The sequence below is a fragment of the Abramis brama genome (assembly GCF_963993115.1).
Source record: "Abramis brama genome assembly, chromosome: 14".
NCBI lineage: Eukaryota > Metazoa > Chordata > Actinopteri > Cypriniformes > Leuciscidae > Abramis > Abramis brama.
Window position 1 is genome coordinate 18,177,548 of NC_139976.1, and position 21,000 is coordinate 18,198,547.

At 37.0% G+C, this 21,000-nt stretch overlaps 1 protein-coding gene across 1 annotated transcript in view; it reads left to right on the forward strand.

The window, feature by feature from the left end:
* Positions 1 to 21,000, forward strand: part of snx29 (sorting nexin 29) — a 128,124-nt gene that overhangs the window by 76,465 nt on the left and 30,659 nt on the right. Inside the window, exons 16-18 of the mRNA XM_084134381.1 lie at positions 4,839 to 4,955; positions 8,978 to 9,033; positions 12,306 to 12,387. Coding sequence (XP_083990507.1) covers positions 4,839 to 4,955; positions 8,978 to 9,033; positions 12,306 to 12,387 — 255 coding nt within the window. The remainder of the gene's footprint in view (positions 1 to 4,838; positions 4,956 to 8,977; positions 9,034 to 12,305; positions 12,388 to 21,000) is intronic.

Below are 21,000 nucleotides of genomic sequence, written 5' to 3' on the forward strand. Positions count from 1 at the left end.
GCTAGCAATAGCTTTACCCCAGAATACCAGGGACCTGTAATATAACCTGCTGTTGTTGGAATGTTTTTTATTTATTTTTTTGGTCTCAGTTAACCTCAAGACTGAATTTAAGCCCCCAGACACACCATGTAGTTAATCATTGGCTGTGTTTGAAACCGAAAGAAGCCTTGCTGTCAATGACTATGTATGAAGGTTCCCCCTGGTTTCAGACAGGCTTCCAGGGCATCTTCATGTATAATGATCTAAGGCAAATCAAGTGTGAGCTTTTGGAGATAGCCAAGTGAATATTTAATGGGGGTTTTTTTTCAGTAGAAATGGAGTCATAAGTAAAAAAAGTTTTTTTTATAAGAAATGAAATTATAAAAAAATTTGCTCCTTTCATCCATTCCTTCAAATGCCACTTTTATTCTTTCTACCAGCCTCATACACAGGATTGGGGGTATCATAGGGAGAGAAGGATACATTTGCAGCCTTCAAAATCTGACCAGGCATCTTAATGGACAGGAATGTGATTCAAAGATTGGATTTCGATTTGCCGCCTTCCTACTGTAACATTTGTATACTGTCTGTGAGTTTTTCAGTGTTAAGATAAAGCCATCCTGTTTAGTTTGGCATTTAGGGTTAGGAATCAACAACTTGTCATTTTTTAGACATCTAATATACACCACTGTTCAAAAGTTTGATATCAGTAAGATTTTTTTTCTCAAGAAATTATTACTTTTATTCAACATAAATCCATTAGGCCTATATTGATCAAAAGGAAACATAAAGGCATGTGTAATGTTACAAAAGATGTATATTTTAAATAAATTTTGTTCTCTTGAACTTTCCTTGAACTTAAAAATGTGTCACTCTTTCTACAAAAATATGAAGCAGCACAACTGTTTTAAACATTGATTATAGTAAGAAATGTTTCATGAGCAGCAAATCAGCATATTATAATAATTTCTGAAGGATCTTGTGACACTGAAGACTGTAGTAATTGCTGCTGAAAATTCATCTTTGCTATCACAGGAATAAATTATATTTTAAAATATATTAAAATAGAAAACAGATATCTTAAATTGTAATAATATTTCAAAATGTTTATGTTTTTACTGTATTTTTGAGTTCCATGTTTTAGTGAACATATGAGACTTTCAAAAACATAAAAAAAACTTTTTAAAGGCACCATAAATGGAATCCAATGTGAAACATATATAAATGTTATTTTGAATCTGTTTATATTGATATATACCATAGTCTGCTGAATTTCTACATTATATTTCTTTGCAAAAAGGGTGTAACATCGCTGTTTTTGAAGTAATTGAACTCACAACTTAATGGTTAGTAGAGAGAGATGCTGCACAGACGCAGGTAATTCACACATGCATCTCTATATATAATTAATTAAAATAAATGCTATAATTCATTCAAATAAATGTTATCTTACCGCATTACTCTCTGTCTTATTCAAAGCGGGCAGAATGCTAGATCTAGCGAGCCGTAACTGATGAAAATAACCATCATTTTTACCCTTCTGGTCCAATATTACACTGTAAATGACCATGATATAAGCAGGATAATCCACGGTTAGCTGTGCATTAAATTATTTGAATGCTTCGTGTCGGCTGGTTCTTTGCCTCCATGTTGTCCATTAAAATCGTTAAATGCACTGCTAGCCATGGATTATTCCTTACTTAATATTTTATGGAATTTATGGTGCCTTTAATAGGTCTGTGAAAGTCATTAAAAGTATTAACGCTTGTTTTTATCAATCTGAACACTTTATTTTTTGATTTGATATTTGTTGGTTATATCTGCTGTGTTATATCTGAAGCAAACTTCTAGGGCAGAAAATGCAATAAAAAAAGCATTTTATTTTCCAGACATTTATTTCTTAAAAGTACTCAAATTATTATTATTTGAACAATTTAAGACCAAAAAAATCTGAACTAGAATCTTTAACATTTGGTATTTGTTTGGTTGGTGGTTAAAATCCAGTTTATTTCTTTCAAAGGCAAAACATCTGGCAAACACATCAGTTGCAATATATAATATCCCCTCTCTTGTTGTGCATTTACAAAAACTTCTGACGTATAGATCAGGTATAAAAATGAAAAACCATCTCCTCTAACTTTCCTCTCATTAATATGCTCCCATCTACTTGTGATTATTGCTAATGAGTGCATTATGAAAATGCACACATGCTTTTCATCCTTCTAGACATTTATTGGGTTTTGCCTCGGATTTGATTTATTTGAGAGATGCTGTGCTTGTATGGTGTTTGTGTTCTGCACAATTGTTTTTCTTTCCTTCATGGAAATAATGACTAGGGATAATTGTGGAATACAGTGTTCTTGATATCTGCGCTGGAGCACTGGGCGGCCTGTAATTACAATGAGCGAATACAGATACAGTCATGCACTCGGATTCCTGCTAAGGCCCAGTAATGAGGTTTGATACGTTGTCTGAAGTGTGTGAACCTGTTGCCTGTTTAGATAAACCCAAAGTGCTAACACGCGGCAGCATAGGTCGGAAAATTCACCCAGCGAGCTGGAAGGACGAAGCCTGCTTATTGCTTACTGAACAACAAACTGATTAGCCCGCTTCCTTGCAGAGAATTAATTGTGTTCCTTGACGCTTAAAATTAATTTCCATTTTTTAATGTACTTTTTGAAGGCCTTGCCGCAGATAAATAAATGTGATTGATGAGAATACTACGAAAAGTGTGTCATGTGTAGCCACGGCGACTGCAGGAGATGAATGAAGCCCGAAGCCATGAAAGAGCTCAGGGTGTGTATCGATCTGGGTGTGTAAATATTGTGGAGCTGCCGTTACTTCCCCTGTTTGTATCCAGCTTGATGGTTAATCAAACCTTTGGCATGGTGTGTAGTGAATGTTTGTTAATGCTGAGTGATTCGTGTACGTGCTTGTCTTCCAGTACCCACAATCGCTTTCATGACTAGTTATAAAATATGTATTTTGAAGCTTAACGCTCTTTTAACGTGTTAAGGGTAACTATTTTTTGAAGTTGTCACACAAGCTACTAAAAAAAGACTTTGAGAAATGGATTTAATACTGTGAAACAGCTAGGTGCTATATAAAGCAATGCATTAGGCAGTGAAGTAGCCAGAAAGAGGGCCATGTCTGACAATCAATTACAAAAAGTTTTGAAGCTATTTCCGTAGTTCAAACTGCTTTGTGAGATTCTTTGAGACTGCCACCCGCTCATTCAGTGCTTTTTAAAATACTTTTTTTTTGGAAGTTAATACCTGTCTGTTTTTGTAATACCTAACACCATGTCTATATGTGATATACAGTAGTCAACTTTTGAAGTGGATCAAAACCTTTCATCAAAGTTATACATGAATTTTGAACAATACCCGTTCTTGTCTTAGGACAACTTTGATTAACTTTTTTGATCCACTTCAAATGTTGACTACTGTATTTTTAGTGTGAAGTAATGCTGCTTGGTGCTATAGAAATATAGACAGATGAGCTTGTAGACAACAAATGGAAAGCTAATCACTTGCGTTCACAGTTTGATTAATGCAGAATAAATGTCTTTGTTAGATACCATCATAAATAAGATAGAAGTAAAAGTGATATAAAAATAAGGGACGTTTACACAACACCATTTTGGGCGCCTGAAAATGCAAACTTTTGAAAATGGGATTCAAAGTGCAAGTTTTTACTTATTTATTATTGTCTGTGCAAAAACTGCAAAAACATGAATAGGTGAAAACAGTGGCGTCATGTGCATACGTATTTCAGTCTATAGGCACATAATGTTTCTTCACAAAGTTACATCGTTGTCATGCAAGACTTAGTTATAGCTTCTTCTCACAGGCCATTAGAATACTTAACTCACTTTAAAATATACAGATATGCTGGCTGTTGGACTGTCGATACATGTACATTGAAAGACTGAATCACATATGCTGCTATCCTTATGCTATGTGCAATATACAGTACTACTACATGCACTATACTATACTGTGTATAGTATTATAAATGTTGTATTACATCATGACATGATGTAATATCAAACTCAGAAGTAGGACCTTCCCTGTTGTAATTGAAGGCAGAATTATTGCAACATCATCTTTTCACTCTAAAAAAACCAAAACAAATGTTGTGCAGGATATTGGACCGATGAGATTCATAATAAAGCAAGTGACTGACAAAATGTCAGGACAAAACCATTCCATTTACATGGATGAGATTTAACATGTTGCATCTGGTTCAGGCAAATTTAGCATTCTGGTTGCATATTTAGAGTAGCCTAAAACACAAAATTCACTTTATATTTCTTTTTGTTTTCTTTTTTGTCCGTCCTTTTTCCTAAAATATATTTGAATTTGCAGTCTTATGGCATTCGCGTTCACTTTCAAGATCAGGATTTAGCATTACTCTGTTTTTTGACTCATCCATGCCTGTTTGTCTGGCCAGGTGCGGCCCGGCAACCAGGACAAACATGTCAAAAAGTGACATGATGCTTCTGTCAGGCAAAACGCCGCTAACCCAAATATACCCTGACATATGATTTCCATAAACAAATGAATGCAAGTTCTGAATAGCAGACTGGAGCCTGCCTCCACGTCTGTGTCACTTACTCTAAGCGACAGCTGACGAGTCGCCGGGCAGGTGTGAGACTCGCTGTAACTAGCAGTTAATGCTCACCGGCTGAACACTTCCACACCTGAGTCAAAACCCAGATAACTCATATTCAGTGTGCCTTTAAGAACTGCCACATACTACAACCTGCTTCAAGACAGCTGCTGAACACTACTGCTTTTTTAGCAGCCTATTTCAGTGGGAGTTTGATGCGAGTTTGTCAATGTGTGTGTTTTTAGGTGGCTGAGATGCATGGAGAGCTGATAGAGTTTAACGAGAGGCTGTACCGCTCCCTCATGGCCAAAGACAACCTGATTGGACAGATGAGACAGGAACTCATCGACCTGCGCGGTCCAGTAAGCACATGCAAGCACACACAAGCACACACACACACACACACGCCTCTCTGTGGGTGTGGGAAACCGTACCTTCATTGAGTGGTTGTTCTTTCTTCTCTATCTCTGCAGTCCAGGCACTCTGGGCAGATCGCTGTCTGCTTCCATAGGTCTGCCCCCTCTTCCATCATTAACTGTCTGTCTGTGCCAATACACCATTACCTTCCTTTGTCTCAAACACATTTACCTAGCTAACTAAACGAGGGCATATTATAGATCTGTTCTCTTTTTAAAAAGAGCTACGAATGTTTTCGAATAAAAAACACTTTTTATTTATTTATATATATATATCATTTATATATATCATATACATATATCATTTATATATATCATCATATATATATATATCACATATCATTTTTTAATTTTTTTTTTAGAATGATAGCTTTGTGAGAAGAAGCCAGATTCTTTTTTTTTTTTTTTTTGGTCTGAATGCAAATGAGATTTAAGAGCTTTGGCAGAGGAAAATGGGTTACACTTTATTTTAAGGTGTCCTTGTTACAGTGTAATTATACATTTATGTACTGTCGTAGGGTAACCATTAGGAGCCAAAGGAGGTGATAGAGAAGCATAGGTGACAAAACACTTGCGACTGGTGTTTTGGCAACAAAACACTAGATAAATCTCATTCACTAAGCATATATGCAATTTTTTTACAATACCGGTACCATATCGATACTTTAAAATGGTACCAGTGCCTAAACGGTGCCTGAAACGAAAACAAAGAGCCACAAAAACGATGGTGGATGACATTAAAGAATGGCTTTTTATTGAAAAAACTAAATAAAAAATTGTTTGAATTGGACAATATATTAAAAGTTTAAAGTGTACTTTAATATAAATATAAGTAAATACAAAACACAACAAATTTACATAAATTCACAATAAAACATAAGCCACCTACCTAACCCAACTACAATAATTTAACAGAATCTAAATAACTTAAAATAAATTTACAGTACAAATATTACATAAATTACAGTAATAATAACAACAAAGGGTTACACTTTATTTTAAGGTGTCATTGTTACAGTGTAATTATATATTTAAGTACTGAGTAGTATTAAGCAACTACATGTACTTACTATAGGGTTAGGGTAGGATTAGGATTTGATTGAGGGTTAGTTGCATGTAATCAGTGGTTAAATTGGGCCGGGGCTCTCCGGGGCTCAGCCCCGGCACATAAGCCTGCTCGTTTGCAGTCAGTTGCCTACTGGAAATTATGTCACATAAAATTTGATGAAAGTGATGCTTTTGAAAACATATTTCTGATTATAAATGAAAGATTTTGAAATGGCATGTCTATTTTGTCTCGAGGGAGCTGAGAACAATCGGGACACGGCCGTATTCGTGTTCAGCTGCTTAATCTCGTTGTCAGTTGATCGCGCACCGCTCGCGCATGCCATGCGCATAGGCTACTACTCAGAACTCCGACACGGATAAATGTACGCAGCAATAATGAATGTTCCTGGGAGATCCGTAGTTGCGCGGGATGTGGAAGCGCGCAAAAGTTCCAGAACCTTCTACTGCCTTGGAAAAACAAACAAAAAACAAAACTCACAAGCTGCTGCAGCAGATCAATTTTGTCAAGTTCAGCACACGGACGCGCCGGCGAGTGAACTGGACTCTCGTCTCATAAATTAACCGAAACTCATCGTATAAGGGAGCCTACTTGCCTGACAGACCTGATAAATATATCTATAGAAAGCTTGGAAGGTATTCTTTTAAACAGAACAATTCAAAACGAAAGAAAACAGACCGCTGCTTGTGTAGCCTAATCCGTATGAAATGTGCATTTCTCTCTGGCGCGTTCACTACTGCGAAGATTGCGAGGACAGCATCGTCAGCTTCATCTATGCAGGGCACTGACACAGAAAACACTTGTTTATTAATAAACAATTAAAATGTCTCCTTGCTATATTTTACATATTCATAATCATTACTTTTGCCGTTTTTTTGTGACAGCTTTTAGCTTATTGGCAGCGCCACCCTTAAATGTTACATGAACGCGTCACCACCGCATCAGCACAGAAAACAGGACATTTTTTTTCAATCCCTGTTTTGGCAGGGGGGAAAACTGATCAGAAAATGTAACGAAACGTTGTAGAAATGTAGTGGAGTAGAAAGTATAATAATTGCTGCAAAATGTAACGAAGTAAAAGTCAAAAGTATGCACTATTTATTCTACTTAAGTAAAGTAGGCCTAAAGAAACGAAGTATTTGTACTTCGTTATATTCAACCACTGCTGATTAACAGTAATGTAAATGCTAAATGTCCTAATACCTGTTGATACTACAACAATGCAAATATGCTCTTAACCTTGCAGTTTTTCACATATCATGTAAGACACAATTTCTCCATTTCTTTGCACAAAACTCTCCAGAAAATGCCATTTAATAGTTTATTTTTCAAAAAAAACTTACGGGGGGGCATACCCCCGGACCCCCCTGGGGAGAGCCCCCCCCACATAATAAATCCCAATTTAACCACTGCATGTAATTATGCATAATTTACTGTTATTACTATGGTAAGTACATGTAACATGTAACAAGGACACTGTAAAATAAAGTGTTACCTAGCAAAGTAGTAATTTCATAAAGAAATTATATCTTGTTTTCAGAAAATTAATTGAGTTTTGGCTTAAAACAAGCAAAATTATCTGCCAATGCAGTAAGAAAAATAATCTTGTATTCAAATGGAAAATGAGAAAAATTATCTTAATTCAAATGGAAAACAAGATTATTTTTCATACCTCATTGGCAGATAATTTTGCTTGTTTTAAGCAAAAACTCACTTAATTTAGATTTTTTTTCTTCTTCAGAAAACAAGAAATAATTTCTTATGTCGTTTTACTTGAAGAATCTTTTTGATATTTTGACTGAAAACAAGAAAAAACAAAAAACATTTTTTGCAGTGAAAGGATTGTCATTGCTGCTTTCATTTTTTATTTTGCAAACTATAAATATATTGTTTTGCTAGTACTTATGTTTATTTAAATGTCTGAAACCAAAAATAAAGATTATGTGTTTGAAAACACTGAATAGTTGATATATGAAAAGCAATGAGCGTATCCGTCTCTGGCTCAGCGCCAACCAAAGCGTGAAAACACATTTGAATTTTAGCAGTTGATCATGTGATCATACGTGTCAAAGGGTGGCACCGAAATCTGCGTTCTGATTCGGTCCGGTACATACCGGTCATATAGGTACCGGTGCCAATGGTTTCGGTACCCAACCCTAACGCACAGTGGTTTTAATTTTAATTTTAACGTTTACGCTTTTTGTCTGTTCCTCGCACAAAGCTATTTTCTATTTTTGGATGAAGTATCCATTTAATTTGACCTGTCTGTCTCTAGTGGCATTCTCAGCCACAGTGCGTTTCACCTCGTGGCTTCCATCCATCCTCTCTCTTTCCTGTTCACTGCTTATCTGTTGGCCACTGATTACTTTTTGATACATCTGACGGCAGTGGCTTTGAACCATGGCCTTCTGTAACTGTGCTGAACTGTATACGGTGGATGGGTTTATCTAGCCTCCATGGCTCATGTGTCTGTTCCTCTCTGGTGCCACTGCCTGCCAAGATGCAGCAGCCTGTGAGTCGTGACCTCTGTAAATGCTGAAATTACCACACTTTCACCACAAGATAAGATGCACACTAAATAGGATTAGAGCCTGTTCCTGGTTAGGCTCATGTGTTTTCAGGAATGAGGGGTAAATGTGTAGTCATTTAGAGCTTAATGTAAATTTAGCTTTTTCCTCCATTCCTAAAACAGATTTTCAGAATCAAAAGAGAAACATTTCTTCATTAAAATTTATTTTCAGTGAATATTGCTGGACTGTCATGCTTTTATCAGATAAGACAGTAAATTACAGAATTTAGCTGGTTTGGAAGTTTATGCAACAGTACAGTGTTAATCAGCAAACTCAGCTGGACGCAAAAGGAAACGCTCACCATGACCTCATGCACTCTGTTTTTTGGACAGGTGCCAGGGGACCTGAGCCAGACCTCTGACGATCCCAGCCTATCTGACTTCGAGACGTAAGTGGCCTCCTACTCGCTGTTCTTTTTATATTTGTGTGTATGTGTGTTGGAGGTGGTGTACAGCGAGCCTCTTTAGAGAATCTAATCGATGGTATGGAATTCCATAAAGAGATGCCTCCGATCTGTCGGAAAATACTGTGCTAAAAATAGGGAGGTTGAATGCTGCTTCTGTTTTTACATTCGGAGCTTTCACGCACCTCTTCCACACTGCTATAACCTTTGTACATGAGAAGATGTCAGTCATTAAAAACGGTTGAAGAAAATGCATGCAATGTTAAACTTGTGGGTCATGTAAAAGGCTACTTCTATTACATTGTAGAACTTAACCCTCTGAGGTCTGAGCTGTTTTCTGGGCCCTGGAGGTGTTCTGACATGCTCTGACATTTCTGGTTATTTCTGTTACTTGACATTTTCATGGCTAAAGTCTAATTACACTGTATTCAGCACAAACTCTGCTACAATAATATATCAGCAGCATGTATGTAAAAGTTTGTAGTTTTGAGATAATGACATTTATGCGTGGTTTGTGAAAATACAAAAAAAAATTCTCACTGAAATAAGGCCATGAAACCCATACTGATTATTTCTTCACAAGACTTTTGAAAATTGTATGACGTAGCCTAGAATATTTGCTCTAAAACTATGTGAAAATCACCCCGACTGCTCATTCAGATAAGACAATATATTGATTTAAAAATTTTACGACGTGTTTTGTGTGAGAAAGCTCTATGCGGAGGTCATTAATATGTAAGCTTTTCACACCTGAGAAAGACAAAGACCCTCCCCTAACGGCCCTATTAGGAGCTATCAGGCCCTGTCATTCTGAGCAACCTTGCACAATACTGTAAATGAGGAGATTTAAAAAAGAATGGCTTTTAAATTGTTTGGATTTATTTACAACACAACATAGTCCAAAGATACACAACAAATGCCAAAAAAGCACTTATTGAAAACAATGATCCAAAGACAGAGACCTTTGTGCCATTCCTAAAAACATTGTACATACCTTTCATTTCCAAGGTGTTTGATTTTCACTTTACCATGTTCATGTACAGAGACTCATGTGAATGTTGAAGTCCTCAGTGACATCTGGGCCCTGAAAAAAAAAAAGTGAACATACTGATATCAAGAGAAAGGCCTGCACGATTTTGGGAATAAATTTTAGATTTTTCTGGTTAAAATTGCTTTTTAAAATTCACAGAATACACACACACACACACACACACACACACACACACACACACAAATGTTTCCAACAATATATAATATAATGAACACCAGGTTTGTTGTGCCTTGTAGGCATAAGCTATGCGCAGTGCTGGATAAAATAATAACAATAACCTATAGCAGTATAAATCTTCCAAAAGATTTCAGTAACAACTAAGCTAGAGAAAAATATTTTGATTATCATGTTACTTCAAATGTTTCCATTCGTTATGATGATATGAAATGAGATAATAGTAAAAACATGAAGCCGTTTGCTTTTCAAACGCGATCACGATCCAAAATATGATGCATTCAAACGCGATCGCGCTGCAAAATATGATACATTCAAACGCGATCGCGATCCAAAATATGATACATTCAAACGCGATCGCGCTGCAAAATATGATACATTCAAACGCGATCGCGATCCAAAATATGATACATTCAAACGCGATCACGCTCAAATATAAAACATTATGGTTACCATATACATATCTACGTTTGAGCAGATATCCACAAACACAGTAACAGTAAACACGGGTCTAAATATTATAATATTCACCATATATCTAGCAACAGTTCAACTGCAATGTGAAATTTATGCAACAATAGCAAACTAATATGTAAGAATTTCTTACCTTACAACTTTCTTGTCTTCAAATCGCGTTCTTCTTCTGATGTAAATCCAATGTAAGCTCAGGCGCGTCTAAAAGCAGAGACTTGTGAAGTGTTTTGGTGTTTTGTTTTTGAGGTAATGAGCGCGATCGCGTTCCATGTGGAGATTTGCATGTGAATCTCTTTTGCACGAGTGGGCGTGGTAAATTCAAAAATAATTAGGAAGCGTTTGAGAAGCTGGACATCTTGTTGGTTTTATACAAATTACTTAAACAGAGAATATTTGTTTTCAGTTTGAATCCGATCATTTAAAAGTACACACTTAAATGTTTATAAAGGTACAGTATATGGCTCATAAATGTGTGACAAGTATTTGATGAGTTTTGTTTCAGTTTATAGACGTGCTCAAGAAAAAAAAGTTCACCGCGACGGAGAGGCAGAACGCACACCCTGTTTATTTTCTTTATTTTACAAAAGCACAATGTTTTGATTTGATTGTAAGTGGACACATACAAAAGTAGAAATATCACAGATTCTTTTTTTATATTTCTTTTTTCTGTATGACCATAAATGACGGAGTAATTTAAGTTTATAGTGCTACAATGTGGAGAAAATCCAGCAAAACGCGCCCGCGCGTTTGCCGACTTCAGAGGGTTAAAAATCACATCCTCTTTTTGTTCGACATTGATTGTAATGATAGTAATGAAAAGTTATCTACGTTTCACTCGATGTCACTCTGTAGTTTGGGAAAAGTCCAAATTATAAATTGTGTACAAGTTTATTAACTGATGCAAGTGAGAATAAATGACTTGCTCATCAGAAATGATATTCTCTGCTGAATTAAGCCTTCATCTGAGGTAAATACTGACATACTCCTCAAGGTGCAAAAAGTAGATGCATCTGATGATGCTTTGTTTTATGGATGCAATATGGAGGGTGTTCGCGTCTCAGATGGATGGTAACCGAATGAATAGCCTGAGCTGCATGTGGTTGTGACCACATTACAGATAATGAGCTCAGATGGGAAAGACTGTACCTCTTGTTGGTTTCATTTGGAATATTAGAGAATATTTGTTTTCGATTCATTTTCAAGCTTTCTATAGGCATATTTCTCCTGTTTGTGAGGCAAGTATATGCTGAGTTTTGATTCGTTTGGAGATTCCTGTTTTCATAATTTTACAAAACACAATTTTTTGTTGTTTTTGAGTGTACACAGCTTTTGTATGACCCAAAATGAGTATTTAAGTTTTCGATCGCATTGGTTTCATCCACCGACTTCAGAGAGTTTATGGTTTAAGTTTATAATTTTTCCCCCTGTCTGTTTGTTAAAAGACTTAAAAGACCCCTGGGCAGATAAAGTGATTATAGCTACACTAAACGTCTCTTCTTTTGAGATGTTCTCTAATTAGACTTTCCCCATGTGTTCTTTCCTTCCCTATCTCTCTAAGAACTCAACGTGCCCTTGTCAACGTGTGGATCCCCTCTGTGTTCCTTCAAGGTCGGGCTGCCAACGCCTATCATGTATATCAGGTAGTTCTTTTAATCAGAATTTAATCCACCATGTACTACTGGAAAATTTGTAATCTTCTCCTAACCACCCTTTTCCCTCACAGTATGTAATTGAAATGCTCTGTCATTTGGACTGTATGACAAGTTTGCTGACTTAAGCCAAGTGAAAAAAAGACTGAAAGTTGATGTCCTTTGAACAGTGGTGAATCATGGTTAATTCATTTACTATCTCTATACTCCCAGTTTTCTGTAAAAAAAGAAAAGAAAAGTTATTACAAGAGCAGAAAAATCCAAAATATCATAGCCTAGTTGTGGGGAGGCCTTCAAATATTGTGTTGGACAACATGGGGCCTTTGAGTCAAAAGGGTTGAGATCCACTGGCTTTGACATTTTAAGTTGACAGTTTTATTTGTGTAAAAATGAGTTTCAGAAATATGAGTATGATCTGCATTTAATTATGATACCGATACCAACAACCGATACTATGCAGTGTGTACAGTACTGTGCTTGTGACAAAGAAACACAGACAACAGAGCAAACAGAGAGCAGAATGGAGATATTAGAGAAGGATGTCTATGAAGTAAATGTATCGAATTAATAGAATGTTAAACAAATTAAATATTTACCCCTATATAGCTGCTGTGCGCGAGCTCAGTGTATTGAGCTTGTCGAGCGCACATCCTATTTCCAATAATTCAATAATTATTATATTATATATTTATGATAATGCTGCCTCTCGGAGAGCATGCGAATAGCCTTTTAAATTGAGTTCTCTTTCATTTATTCTTGCTTTTGAACGGACAAATTCACACAAAATTATGTCAAAATGCCCATATAGGCAAGTATCCTTGTGAAACAGTTGGTTATATCTTAGGTGAACTTAAACAGTTGAAAAGGAAACACATGTAACAGTATGTTGGATATGTGCAGCTCTTAAAGTGACAGCAGCCTAATAAACCTACTGCTGTCTTTGTCCTCAATCTTTATCTGACAACAAAAGACAAAGCGATTGGTTGAGCCCTGCTGGAGCAGCTCTAAATATTAACTGTGTTATTAAATTAAAAATAAATTATGAGTAATAATACGAACAGTGAAAGTAGCAGTAGCTCCTACAATACATTTTAACAGGCGTAATTAGGCATGAAGGATAACTGAAGGAATAATTTATTTGCCAATCCAACTAATTTGATTCATATTCTTTTGGTTTCTCTGCCCAATATTTTTTTTTTTTTATTAAAAATGCAATGAAAATACAGGTATTGGTACTCGGTATCGGCAAGTACTAAAAATAAGAGTATTGGGTACTTGTTCTGGAAAAAGTGGTATTGGTGCATTCCTAGTTTATATTGAGGAAATACATTGTGTACATAAGTACTTAAATTGAAGAGTACATCTGAAACAGAAGAGTTCGATACTTTTATTGTTTTGTAGTACAGTCACATTTTTATTGCATGTAGGACTATATTTGTATTTCTCCTAGATTTAGTTTAGAATGAACTACAATAAGTCAAAATAAAAATTGTACATGTGCTAATGTGAGTCACCATTGGAAAGACCGCTGGAAAAGAGAACAGACAAAAGCATGTTGAAATGACCCCAAACCGAAGCACATTGTATCCTGCACAACAGGCATGTTGACATATTGAGTATGATGATATGACACTTTGTAATGTTGCTATTTTCATACAATAGTGACCCTTGCACTTTCTATAACAGTATAGATTACCAGGAGACCCTCCTAACTAGCAATAGTGCCCCCACATATTAGTTGATTTTGCCGAGTCAATTGGTTTTGACAGGGTTTTTCGATTTTCTCTGAGTGCTCCCTCGAGTCTGGCCTTGAAATGGATCCCCATGGAAATGGATCCATTGTTTTTTCAAGGCATGACTGATGGATAATGCTTTCCACTATTTTAGATTTAACCCAGTATAGCAGGGCTTCTCATTTTCTGATGATTGATGACTCCAGGCGCTTGTGTCTCTCATGTGAGCACTAATGTCATCGGCATGTTTATGTGTTGGAAAATACCTGCATTAATTTAATCCTTCATGCAGAGACGCCCACTAGTGTCTACACTAGACTACACTTTCAAGAGCCCGTCAGGTTTTTCTTAGCAGTGTTCAGAAAACTTCCAGTTAGGGTTTTATGATTGGGAATAGCACAGGGGAAACTATAGGCATTAACTTAATGTGCTGTTTATAGATTACAACGTGTTCTTCAAAAGTACTGAAAATGTGCAGTTAAAGGGGTCAAGACAACCCATAGCACTGTTGTCAAGGGTATGTTCAGTACCCACGTTTTTGTGACAAAGAAAAAGAGAGGGCAGGAAAAAAATTAGGTAGGAGAGAGACTACCTAGAGTGAACAAGCAATTTTCTGGAAACATGATATTTTTTCAGGTTTCTTTGAATAAAAAGTTAAAAAGAAAGGCATTTATCTGAAATGGAAATCTTTTGTAACATCATAAATGTCTTCACTGTCACTTTTTATCTATTCAATGCATCCTTGCTGAATAAAACTATCAATTGCTGTTGGCATAAATTAATCAAATGTCTTTGTTGCAGTCCACAGCAGTATTTGTTGGTTAAAAGGCAACAAATTAACAATCTATGATCTCTAAGAACTGAACCATATATTTATAGATTTGCTTTTGCAGCCGTTCAATGTGCTAAATTTCCTTCTAAAAGTAGAAAAATACAGTGCGATGCATCTCCATGTGAATAGATTGCAACAGATCCTGAATTATACATCAGCTTTGATGACAGTGCATTCTGATCTATATTGAGTGACTGTATAATTTGGTAACAAAAAGAATATATCAAAAAGTCATCTGGCTCCTGAATGTTTCATTTTATGAGTCAGTGGCTCCAAAGTCAAATTTGTTTTTTAGTCTGGAGTCCTGCATCAGCCTGGCAGCAGATTATGGCACATTACCACCACTGTCCAAAATTGCAGCTACTCCATTTCCCACTTTTTGTGTTTCTGCCACTCGTTTGTGCTTTGCCCCTATAAAATAAATCAGAGTGCCGTTGAATTCCATAGAATGAATGTAATTGATCTTCAGTAATATTACCAGGGCTTTGTTTTGTTGTGAAGATTTCTACCTTCTTTGTTTCATGTCACATAATGAAAAAATATAACAGCTGCCTAAAACAACTCATTCACGCTTATGCAATTTTGCCAGAAAGGGTTATTAAAAAAAGCAGATGTAATGACTGTTATAATGTGGATTTACTGGGGCTGTGTCGTTCTGGTGTTTTCCTTTATTTCAGTGCAAATGTTCTTGGTGATGTCTCGCAGAAATGGCCTATATTCTATTATGGTTGTGCCCGTTGATCTGAAGTGTTAATGGTGTTGCTCTGCCTTTGTAAAGAGTTGCTGTGGTGATGGGGTCTTATAAAGAGATTTTATATGGTGGCAGGCAGCAATCGCAGAATACACCTTTCTCTCTTTTCATCACCCTGTTCTTTTCTCCTTACCCTTCCCTCATACCTCCTTTCTTCAAAGACATCAGAGGTGGAGACGAGGTCTGCAATCTCACATTGCTCCATGCGTACATACATGCTCGGTTGTCGCTACGGTGGGTTTTCCTGACTGACAGATCACTGTCAGCCAAAATGTTTTGAGCAAGCTATTATATATTTCCCATGTGTTTTTATATGCAACATTATGAAATGAATGCATTTGTAAATTAATTGATCATGAAATTTATACATTAGTGGAGTAATTGTGAAACTATTTACTCTGAAAAGTGGTGTATTTTGGCATACGTGATATATGAGGTTGTGGGGCAGCAGTACTCATAAAAAGGTTTACCTCCTACATCCTTACCCATTTTTGTGTTTAATAAGGACTCATTCTATCCCCTAACCCTTACAGAAAACATTCTGCATGTTTGCATTTTCAAAAAATGAAAAAAAAAATGAAAAAAACAAAAAAAAACATCAATTAATATCATTTATAAACAAATTATCTAAAATCTTGTCCCCACAATGTCACATTTTTTTGGTTTTACTATCCTCATGGGGACTTTTGGTCCCCACAAGATTGGGAATACCTGGACCACACACACAAGCATAATATGTAATTTGATCAATACATGTATAACAAATAGGGGTGGGAATCACAGGGTACCTCACGATACGATACACGGCTCACGATACCGATAATATCACGATACAGCAATTCTGTGTTAATCAGTATATTGCTAGACAAACAATAATGATCAATAATATCTGTCTAACTATGAAAACAAAATGCCTGTGAAAAGGTTAAGTCAAGTGCGGGTTTTCTCTCTTTATTCAAGTCCAAACTGTTAGAAACAGCACAAAAAAAGTTTTTCAGTCTGTAAATTGGGAACATCTCAGTGTATCTCTCAGCGGATCCCTAATAAATCCACTGATAGACAGATTCGCCGATAGACACTTGCTTGCAAATGCTCCTGTGTGTATCTGTGTAAGCGCCTGGTGAAGAGCGTCAAATATGTCTATTTACAACATGTTTGTCCCATCAATGGTATAAAAGCCAAAGTGGGTCCAGACTTTGGACTTAAACGTGGTTTGGGCATCTATTATTTTACTCACACTCACCAGCAGGGAAATGTATTTAGAGCGCCATATTTTATTAATTAAAATATTGATATTTGGCGCCAGCGTATCGATTCTCGTATTGCACGGAGAAGGATAACGATAATATCGCCCTTTCGATATTTTGTCCCACCCCTAATAACAAAGCTGTTTATTGCATGTTCATTCCACTTAAGCAGTGTTGCATTTTGTTGAGGTCATCCTGGCACCGTTTTTAAGTGTAGACTGGCCCGACACTGATGCCCTCAACAAAGTAACAGTGTTTTCGCCCTAAATAAAGGCGCTAGAATAGCTTCCTTTGCAAGGCTTTCTCTGGTGTTCCAGTGCTCTGTGTTTGCTCTTAGCTTATTGAAGTGCACATATACAAGCACTGAAATCCTCAGTCAGAATTTAGTTTTTTAAAATGAGTTATTCCCTTTGATCAGCAAAACCAGCTGAGCCCACTGCCTCCCAACTCTGAAAAGTTCTTGTTTTTATGAACTAATGAGATTTGATAACTCTCTTCTTTTTTTTTTCTCCCCCTTTTATTTCCATTTTGAATATTTCCTATAGCTAATGATTAGGGTGAGAACACAACCAAATGATGTGTCTGTACTCTCGTGGCTTCTAACGTGAATGTTCCTCAGTAACTGAGACTTGATATTATGTAAATCCATCTTAAATTACTTCTCCAGTGATATCATTGAATATGCACACATAAGTGACTATTGAATTAGTATAAATCCGCAGAAAAGTGGACATCTCCATAATTTATGACATGGCCTCTCCCCAGTGAGGATGTACTGAAGACTCTAATATCAATATCACAGCCTCTAGTCGCTTGCCCATTAAAAGAGTCTAATTTAAACTGAAACTGGCTTGACTTAAAAAGGAAAATGATAGATGCTGCATGCATGAGCAGGGCGCAGTGCGCAAAGCTGAACCCTGCATATGTATTTTGAAGGATATTACACTGATTATAGTGTAATGATGATCAGGATGGTGAAGCCGGTGATTATGATTATAATGAGAATCACGATGACGGTTAGTAAGATAATGATTCTCATTGCAGTCAGATCATCGCCGGGCTGTTATTAATTGCAAAGTACTTTCCACGTCGACATTAAAAATTGCCCGCCGGCTATTTTGCCACTCTATTTGATTGAAATCTGGCAGGGAGGGCACTCATGATGAATGGATCATTGCTTGTTTTTCTTGGTCGTATCTTACGAGACATCTTTTTCAGTACCGAAAAGTATCCAGCCATTGTATTCAGCCTGTTAGACATTAAATACCAGTTGTATTTCCATATCATCAATCATACACAGAGGTTTTCAGGGGTGTCTCATGGGTTATGGCAGGTCGCTTTTTGCCGTGGTGCTTCCTCATGTCTAAATAGTTGATTTATTAGGTTTAACACTCGGGGAAGGGAGAAGGTGTGAGAGTGTATGTTTAACCTTTTTGAACGATGCTCGTTACAAAGCAGAACTGATCTCTTACTCATCCTCATTATGGTGGCTATGGATCCGCACTCATGACTAATTCATACGGAGCGGACGGCTGGAGCTCACTGGGGCCAGAACCTCACTGAACGATGGGTAGACTCAATGACTTCATAGCTGGCTGAGGAGACAAGATGTCAGTTCCCTGAAACTCCCTTTCTCAGTTTCCCTTGCCTTTTCTTCCTTTGTTTTTCTCTCTTGGCTGCTCAAGTGGCATTTCAAATACTTTCACAAATATAATAAATTTGAGAGCAATATTACGGCTATCAGTTTTTCATGGATGCTTGATTTAGGCCCAGAGCAATATGTTTCATATTAGTGAGTATTTCATTTCAAAATAGTGAGACTTGTCTGGATGGACCTTTTTATAGACTGTTTATGTTCTTCTAAACCAGAGTTTCCAGACCTTTTTTTTCTTATGTAACCCCATATACCAATCAATAAGGTTAAAGTACATTTTCGTTGACACTAAACCAGATGTGTTCCTTTTATATGAAATATCACTGTAGATCAGTGGTTCTCAAACTTTTTTGGTCGCGCCCCCCTTTAAACCTTTAAAAAAATCTGGGCCCCCCCTCCCAAAAAAATTAAATAATATATATATATATATATATATATATAAGCTGAAAGTTTTTTTTACAATGAAATATGTGCAATGATAAACTTACAAGTGATTTAGGAAATTATTGAAGGCCTGCTTTCTGTATTTCTCCTTGAAAAATAAAAAATAACAAAATAACAAAATAAAATAAAAACGTGCAATGAAAAACAGGAATAGTTTTAATTTGTCATGTCATTGAATCAACAGTAAGAGAGAATAATAAACCAGAACTTTAACTTTTAATTTATAATTAAAAGTTAATATATAGCAGCTTTGGAGAGTGCCTCACGAGCTCAGCTTCTGGTTGGTCTTCTCACCAGAGCGCGCACAGCAGCGGAGTGCCACGTTCACAATAGCAGCTCGTGATTTGGTCCGCTGAAGAGGTTTTTTTCTTTGGCGAGCAACTTCTAGGTTGGGCTTGTTCCAACGGTCTGAAGAAGAACGATTCAGTGTAATTGCCGTTCGTTGCCGATTTATAAAAGAAAAGAACGATTCAGTGTAATTGCCGTTCGTTGCCGATTTATAAAAGAAGAGCGCTATCACTACCGCTTTCACGCACTTGAACGCCGTAGTAACGTAACGGCTGTATTTTTTTTATTTATTTTTTGCAGATCTCCCGCGCCCCCCCTGCAGTAACCTTGCGCCCCCCACACTTTGAGAACCACTGCTGTAGATCATTCCGCATGATATAAATTGGCCAATTATTGCAGTGATTCATTAAAAGCAATCAATACTGTGGGTAAAAAACAGACTCTCCGAAATGTATGTAGCTCCCTCTCCCTTATTATTGCTTGTTTGTCTATTACAAGTTTTGATAGTTTTGCATGCAGAAAGACCTCATGGGACGTTTCACAAAAATGAGGGGCGGGGGCTTCTCCAGTGGGGCCCTGTCCCAAATGGCACCCTAAACACTTGCGGTCCTCCTACTAGTCCGCACTTTTGTGATGTAATGCCGCTTGGACTGTCGGGAAGAAGTCTGTTGCGGAGCTCGCATCAGTGCGGGCTCGGCAAAAAGTGCGCATCGAGGGCGCAAATTGTAAGTCCACAAGACCGAAAATGCATATGAAGTGTGCCATTTGGGACAGGGCCTGCTCATCTTCCCAAGGGCTGTGGCACTTGAGGGGCAATGCGGCCTGGCCATTATCAGCCTATCGGCGGCAACGCGTGGATCCCTACACGGGCAAATGGTTCCGGCGAATCACGGCTTTTCGACGCAGGAATCCCTCCTCGCTCTCCTCCTAGACCTGCGAGGACACCAGCATGTATGCACGGGGGAAAGAGACTGGTCTCTCGAGGAGAGGAGCGCTCTGCATTTAACTCCGGTGGTGACGAGGCTCTGTTCGATTCAGGTGTGCCTCATCCTGCGCCGCCAGTCCTGGTAGTTTCAGCGCACCCATATATATATATATATACTCTCTCTCACAACCACTCCAGTCGGGAACCTGACGAAGGGTGGCAATTTAAGTGACGGGGTGGCGATGATAATAAGGGGGAGGCAGCCGTTCTGTCACAATATCTATACATACATACATACATACATACATACATTCACATTGCCATTCAAAAGTTTTTGATTCTGTAAGATTTTAGTAATGTTTTTAAAGAAGTCTCTTATGCACACCAAGGCTACATTTTATTGATCAATTATGGTAAAAACGGTAAAAACAGAACTACTTCAGAACTCTTCAGTATCACATGGTCTTTCAGAAATTATTCTGAAATGCTGATTTGGTGCTGAAGAAACAGCTCTTGTTATTATCAATGTTGAAAACATTTAAAACAATAAGAAAGAAAACAATATTTTTGTGGAAACTGAGATACATTTTTTTTAAGGATACTTTGATGAAGAGAAAGTTCAAAAGAACAGCATTTATATGAAATCTACATCTTCTTTAATATTATACATGTATTTACTGTTAATCAATGTAATTCACCCTTGCTTAAAACTATTAATTTAAAAATAAAA